The 7,670-nt window shown below is 34.3% G+C and overlaps 1 protein-coding gene across 1 annotated transcript; it reads right to left on the bottom strand.

Moving 5' to 3' along the window:
* Positions 1-119: 119 nt before the first annotated feature.
* LOC105343352 (tether containing UBX domain for GLUT4) lies at positions 120-7,510 on the bottom strand. Its single transcript, XM_066067544.1, has 18 exons — positions 7,391-7,510; positions 7,099-7,157; positions 5,761-5,973; positions 5,368-5,449; positions 4,782-4,855; positions 4,083-4,554; positions 3,863-3,997; positions 3,727-3,773; positions 3,526-3,550; positions 3,342-3,408; positions 2,936-3,008; positions 2,230-2,372; positions 1,897-1,959; positions 1,400-1,452; positions 1,246-1,297; positions 971-1,043; positions 473-609; positions 120-308 (listed from the first exon to the last, which is right to left on the bottom strand). Exons 1-18 carry the CDS (start codon positions 7,466-7,468, stop codon positions 298-300), a joined length of 1,857 nt encoding a protein of 618 aa, XP_065923616.1. The 5' UTR covers positions 7,469-7,510; the 3' UTR covers positions 120-297.
* Between the last annotated feature and the right edge of the window lie 160 nt (positions 7,511-7,670).

Genomic DNA, 7,670 nt, shown 5'->3' with positions numbered 1-7,670 from the left:
GGACATGGAACCAATTAAAACAGCGATGGAAAGGGTTTTATCAATAAAGAGGGTTATGATTCAGTGGACATTCCTATTATGTATTAGCATATTGATTACACCATCAAAAGAAATACAAATGATGAAAAGCACTTTTATTGAGACTCCAAGGATGAAAAACAAGAAGATGAATCGACAGATATGAGACAATGTTTGATTGATTTCTGTTATTGTCAAAAAGCAGTCGCAGTGTATAGGAACTGTGAGGCAGCACTTAGATTTCTTGACTTCAGCTTCGCTGATATCACTGAAAAATCCTCACTTCTTTCCTGAAAATACATGAATACTGTAGGAATCTAAACCTTAGAACTTGGATGCTGTTCATATGTACAGATACATATTAACTTGGTTATTTTCACATTCTGTTATTTTCCAGTTTTTTGCAATACTTCATATACTGCTTGTCATGTGTGAGTCAGGGATTGGTGCTTACCGACAGTGAACCACTTTGGGACGCCCGGCTTCTTGGGGTCGCCGGATGCGTTGGAGGCGGGTTTTGAGGGTTTTGGTTTAGATGGACCTGGGTTAGAGTCTGTTCCAGTTGAAGTGGATGTATCGTCTTTAGAAAGACTAATACAAAATATAGAAAGTTACATTATGTTTAGCACAACACTTATGCATGAACATGTAAAGGTTAATGAATATGTGAAGGAGCATATGATACCTGTTATGTTTAATGTTATAACACAAATACATGTACATGTATAAGACAGTACCATAAGTCTTTCACCCAGCCTGTAAACATCAAACCCTAGTATAAAAAAAACTTTTGCTTTCTCAGTAACTCTTAAGATTCTAATTCAACACTGCTGGAGTTCTTGTAGAATTTACAACATCATTCTACCAGTTCTCTCCAAAAATCTAACATCTCGCTTAGTTCTCTTAATATATCATAACACTATCCAGCATTAGAATTAGACCCCTGACTTACCAGTTTTCTACAATGTCCTCAGCTTTACTCTTGGGACCAATTTCCTTCATTACAGCTTCTGACAGGTAGTGATCTGAAAGTTTACAAAATTATGTTCCTAATCATCTCTCAAAAGTGAATGTCACTCAATGGGAATCAATAGAAGGGGTTAAAAATAATACAATTATGTAAAGTTTTATGACGACTACTTGACAGTTAACCACCTGATGCTGATTTTGCAGACTACAGTGACACAATAACTAATTGCATACTCTTGTGATGAAGAATTTATTTACCTTTAGTTGTTTCAGATCCAAAATATACCACAGATGCAGGTGCTAGTTTTGCCTGAATAAAAAAACCCATAATACTTTAGCTTGAATTCTCTTTTTTGCAGATCAAATCTCACAACTTTTGTTTTCATTTTTTTCCAATTCCTTGGAAATTTACCTGGATAAGAGTGAGAGTTTGGTCCTTTAGGACCTGCTTTGGGGGTGCTGTGTCTAATAAAAAAAGATCAAGTGTTTAATGTAAACCATTGATAGTGAGATTGTGGCAATGGCATCCAAAAGCTTCTTTATGGTACTCAAGACATACATAATTAAATGGAAATCATATTTTGAAACCTTTAGCCCTGCTTTTTGTCTGCTAGTTTAATAAAGTAGTAAAACTAGTAAAAATTATGTATTAATGTATGGTTAATAAGAAACATTTAGAAACTAGCTCTAATTGCCCTACTTTTTTTTGAATACATGTATAATCAGTTGAAAATTAAAGTTGCTGTAAATTTTGAGTGATTGAGCTAATTTATATACATGTACCTTTACCGCATTTTACACTCCTTACGGTGTAGAATATATGCTTAAAGTTCAGAAAAGTACTGAGTTATATTCATCCCATTTAAATGCCAATACAGTACAACAAGTTAATAATTACATCCAACTTACATAGATAAAATTTTAGGCTTTTGTCTTCCAAATGGCCTCTTACAAACTTGTGTAGTGCAAACACTGGAATAGATATAAATTACAAAAGTGATATTACTCACAAACAGAAATATAAAAAACCTTAAAACAAATATTTCAATAACTGTATATGAAATAAATTAAACAAGTTAAGTATGATACAAATTATAAAGGTCCAATAGAATACCCATCTAGAGGTTCAGTATGAATCATGCAAAATCTGTTCGATAAAAATCATAGAGGATCTGAAAGTTCTGCTCAATACAAATCCTACAAGTTCTGTATGATACATGTCCTGACACTTGGCTTACTGACCGGTCTCCTTGGGTCGGAACAGCCCCTGTAGCACCACCTTGTCCGGGAACTGGACACGAACCACCACCTGCTGGTACTTGGCGTATTTACTTTCCAGTCGCTCCTGAATCATCGACCGTGTGAGCAATGGCTGATCAGCTTCACTTTGTTTACAAAGAGAAATAAAAAGAATTAAATACACATGTTATAGCATTGAATCATGATTTTTTAAAGTATACACTCTAATAACTGCAGCGGTGTGTGCATACAAATTGAGTAACGCGCTGCAGTGATAAATGAGAGTGTATACTTAAAAAATTCATGATTTAATGCTTATATTTACATTTTTTAAACTTCTTGCCTTGTCTGTAAATGTGATTCATACCTTAAAATTCCTATCTTATCCTAAGGGTAAGTTAATATTAATGAAAGAGCCACAGTAACAGCCACAAGCGTGAACTTTGATTCTCGCTTGTGACGTTGCAGTTTACAGCGTTCAACGTTTGTGACGTCATAATAAAACTCGTCAATTTGACCTTTGACTACTTGTTGCATTTAGAGGCATTTGAAGATCACAGTAGAATGTAAATATATATGCTTGAATGATTGTCTGTGGAATATCTATATCGTAGGTAATGTAATGCATGATACATGTATTATCTCCCCTGTTTTTTGGAGACACATACCTTATTGATTTCATATACATGTACAAATCAGCAATACTTACACTTTCTTTTGTAGATCCACCATCATTCTCTTGATGTCATTTTCATTAATTTCAAAAAATTCATCAGGGAGATCTACAAGCAAATCAACAAAATGAACATGTAATATATGTAAGAAATGTACATGTAATATATGTGAGAAATGTACATGTAATATATGTGAGAAATGTACATGTAATATATGTGAGAAATGTACATGTAATATATGTGAGAAATGTACATGTAATATATGTGAGAAATGTACATGTAATATATGTAAGAAATGTACATGTAATATATGTAAGAAATGTACATGTAATATATGTGAGAAATGTACATGTAATATATGTAAGAAATGTACATGTAATATATGTAAGAATCACAGAATGATTGCTGGGATTGTTTTTTTTTTAATTTTAAGACCTTGACCTTCACTTGATGCTGCGGTTCTTGTAGTTTCCTCTGCATTGAACAACACAGCTTGTCTGTCACAGGGCTAGACAAAAATAAATTGAAAAGAGTTATTTCCCTTTAGTAAAACACTTTTAAAGGCTTCAATAGATAAGATAAGAGGGTCTCTCCAAATATTACACCCCCTAAAACTAAAAATTACCTTATATTCTTCTCTGTTAACCTCACTACAAGAAAATGTACAAATATTCATATTTGTGCATTAGAAGAATGATAATTTTTAAGCAACTTTAAATTAAGGAGATACAGTAATATCATACATGTATATTTGAGTCATTTATATAAAAAAAAACTTACCATTATTGCAGGAAATTGGAAAAGTGTTTTGATGTTCTTGACTTACCTTAGTTCATTTTTATAAACCTCTTTTCCTTTTGTTTCTTCTGGGAACTGTTAATAAAATGTATGTATTTTTAATAAATACAATAAAACATACATCACCAATTTCAAAGCACTTTTTTCTAATGTTGTGGTGTAACCTTGAACTCTGAAAACATGGGAGCTTCCTGAGGTCGTCCTCTCTTTGGTTTTGACCCTGCTGCTGCCTTCTGCTGATCTGGTGAAGGGTGTAAACCCATTAGTGGCATGTAGTGAGCTGCTAGACGCCGGGCAACCTGTAATCACATACTCTGAATTAAGACATACAGGGATATCCTACTAGATAATATTTGATTGGTTCACTTTCTTGAGGATAAGTACCTCTTGTTCCTGTGCAGATAATTCATGGAAATCCCCAGGAGAAAACACCTGAACTCCAGGAATATTCATCTGTCGTATTGTCTCTGCAAAATCTTGCTGCTGATTACTTTGACCATGACCTTGACCTGTTGCCATTGCCCTGTGACCTTCAGTTTCAATTTTATCCTCTACCTCCATTGGCTGTTGCTGTTGTGATGTACTGGGCACAGAAGCACTTTGTTTTGCATCAACCTCCATGGCCTCTGATATTCGACTAGCAGAGTTCTTAGGTCCCTCTGTTTTGTCCTCAGCTGTTGAGGACTTGTCCACTGACTGAGCCTCCTTGGACTGGACAGGGTCCTCAGATTTCCCCTCCTGTTGAGATAGCTGCCTCTTAGCCATCAAGTCAAGTTTCTGTAACTTTGTTTTCTCTCTTTCTATTTTATCTAAAATTTCAGCCATTATTGAATCATCCACTGGTCTATGTACAAGCCTGTAGAATGAATAGTTTGAATTTCATTAACATATCTTTATGTACTAGCTTTTACATACACTTCACATTTCTACATCAACTGCAATGGTGTTGAGCATTAATTACAGTAGCCTGAGTAAATAATAGTATGTTTATCATTGTAGGGAGAAAACCATCTTTAATTACATTAAATAAATTCATGCTCTTTACCACCAAAACAATTGAATGAATACTTTCATCATTCCTACCTTATAACAGCTTTTCCACCAGTCAAGCCAAGTTTCCTTAGAGTCATAGATTGTAGTGCAATTTCACCTATAATCTAAATATATGTAAATCAATATGAAATGAAATACCAAAATGTAGAGTACACACAAACACTATCAATCTGTGTGAGGAAGCTATCAATCTGCCATTGTCTGTCTTGTTCAAACCATAACATGAATTGAAGCTGTGCACAGCCCTGCCAAAGTTACTGTTGTCTCCCCATCAATATCTACACAACCCTTCCCACTTCTTTTTGTGACCTTCATAATAGTCTCCATATAAAGAATCCTTTCCCATCCAATCACAGTCTATTTTAGACAAAAGTTTAAGTATATGTCTGTCTCTTCAACTCATGCAATTATTTCAGCTTCATAGCCCTTATCTTTTCTTTTTGTGATCAATATACATGAAACAGTCTCCAAGTACAGAATTCTACCTACCTCATTCTATATTAGACAATATAGTTTCCTTCCATTTTTCAACTCTGTAATGGTTTTGATTACAGCTAGCCCCCTCTCCTGGTTGCTATATAAGATAGTCTTTATAACAACCCTACCCAATACTTACCTCCTCCCTCATGTAGATACAAGTTGTCTGGGTAGGGGGTTTGGTGGAGGGATCAACTTTGTAGAGGTTTCCCTTGTGTGTACTGTTGAAACACAAATTTAAACAAACTTTACACATTCTTGAATGTTTCTTGCTGCAAACCTTTTACCATCATAAAATGTCTCTCATGATTGATTAAAAAATAGACTTAGGCCTAATCAGAATACAAATTAGTCACTGCTAACAAGTTTATCAAAATAAAGTCATAGCAAATAAAAGTTGACTTACAGTACATAAGGCTAAGTATGAGTTGATGCTTGAATAAATTTAGTTTCTTTAAATTTGTCCCTTCATTAACTTTCTTGTATGCATTTCCAGATATTTTATAGGACATAGATAAAATTAGTGTCGGACCTGTCAGCATTCTCCCAGTGCTGTAATATGTCCCACAGTGAAGTAGCCGGGGGAAATGTGTGCTGTAGTCTCTGGCCATCTTCCAGCTGTAAGGCTATCAGAACATCTTGTTCCTCTCGACTAGACTCTGACTTCACTAGTTCTAGCTTGACATTGTTAGGGAGGTTGGAGTATCTTAAGGACAGTGTGACATCCACAGGTTTTCTTCCATGCCTATGATACATAATGAATGATGTACAAAGGTTTTGTAGATTTTTATTATTACACAGATTTTTAATTATGACTCAGAGTTTAGCTGCAGGTCTGTAGCTCCCGGTCTGAAAAAATTCGGATGGACGACCTGGGAGCTACAGTGCCTCCCATAGTAAAAAACTGCAATTTACGGCGCACAAAAAATTGCGCTAAGTTTGGACTTATTAACCTTATTTTCACACAAATTCTGTAAAAATAATTAGAACCATAAAATTCTTCAGCAAATTTACTACTGATATCATCACTTTACTTGCCTCAGACTTTCTCTTAAACATGATAACCGACCTCGGAAAATGAAGTATGTTAATTTACGTCGAGATCAAGAGTCGCCATTTTTAAATGTAAACAAACTTGCACTCCTTTTATTTACAGGGCTGGGGATGGTGTTTAAAAGAATATCAGAGGCAAGTGAAGTGTCAATATCGGTAGCAAAATGTCCGAGGAATTTTTTGGGATCAAATATTTGTACAGAATATGATCGTAAATGAGATTAATCAGTCAAAACCTAGCGCATTTTTTTGTGCGCCGTAAATTGCAGTTTTTTACTATGGGAGGCACTGTAGCTCCCAGGTCGTCCATCCGAATTTTTTCAGACCGGGAGCTACAGACCTGCAGCTAACTCAGAGTTCAGTTTTAATCGATTTAACAGTTAATGAAATGCTTTGATTATTCACCAAGTAGGATTAGCCATGGTAGATGTAACTTCAGAAATCAGAATGATGTTGTACAAGACAATCTTTCTGATTCAATCCTACCAAAAGTGTGTTTTGCCTACTCTTATCATTGCTTTCTACCAGTGAGTTAATTGAACAACAGGTATCAAGATATTTTATTTGTTCAAATGATTGTAATTTGTGTGAATTTCAAATAATGATTCAAGAAAAATGGAGTGTCATGGCTCCAAAATCATGACACATAAGTAAACAGTTAAATCATTCTTAAAATGCTTATTTAACGTAAATCAACTTGCAGTTTTGTCATAATATGGCAATAGTTTCTTAGGTGTTTTCAATAATAAAACTTCAAAACCATGTACAAATTCTAACTTAAAGCAAAAGTGAAAAATGTAAAGTTCTACAAACATACTTAAAAGTGAAGTCTTCAGGTGGAAGAAATCCTTGCTTTTTGCACACTTCTTCTAGTACCTAATATATAAAAACACATGAATATTTTGTGGTCAGTTCTGATTATCTCTTTTGAGAAAAGACACAAAAGGTATTAAAATATACATGTTGCCATCCAATGTGTATTTTGCACAAGGAAAGATTGAGATGACTTGCAAATTTGAATCTAATTATGCCATTACATGGAAGGAGAAACAAAAATAACTGGAAACCTATTCACGTTAGCTTCCATTTATTTCATCAGTATAATTTACCTGTAACAATTTTGTATTTGGTGTCACCTTGACGTTCTGCCGTCTACCGTTCGGACACAACACTTGAACAGTCGACATATTTCACTACTTTTTGTTTACAGCGGAAGTAGAATTTTGCCGCTTACAACACAAAAAAACATGTGGTTTATTTTCACAATTTTCCGATACAAATATGCAATTCAAGTTTTCAACGTGAATAAAATTAATCATCTATACTTTTCAATTTGGCCTTATTTAAATTAATATCAATTTTGATATTATTAGAAAAATAAAAGAAACA

Source organism: Magallana gigas, chromosome 7 (genome assembly GCF_963853765.1).
Source record: "Magallana gigas chromosome 7, xbMagGiga1.1, whole genome shotgun sequence".
Classification (NCBI taxonomy): Eukaryota; Metazoa; Mollusca; class Bivalvia; order Ostreida; family Ostreidae; genus Magallana; species Magallana gigas.
The sequence above is the reverse complement of the archived record's forward strand: the minus strand, read 5'-3'. Positions and strand labels throughout refer to the sequence as shown.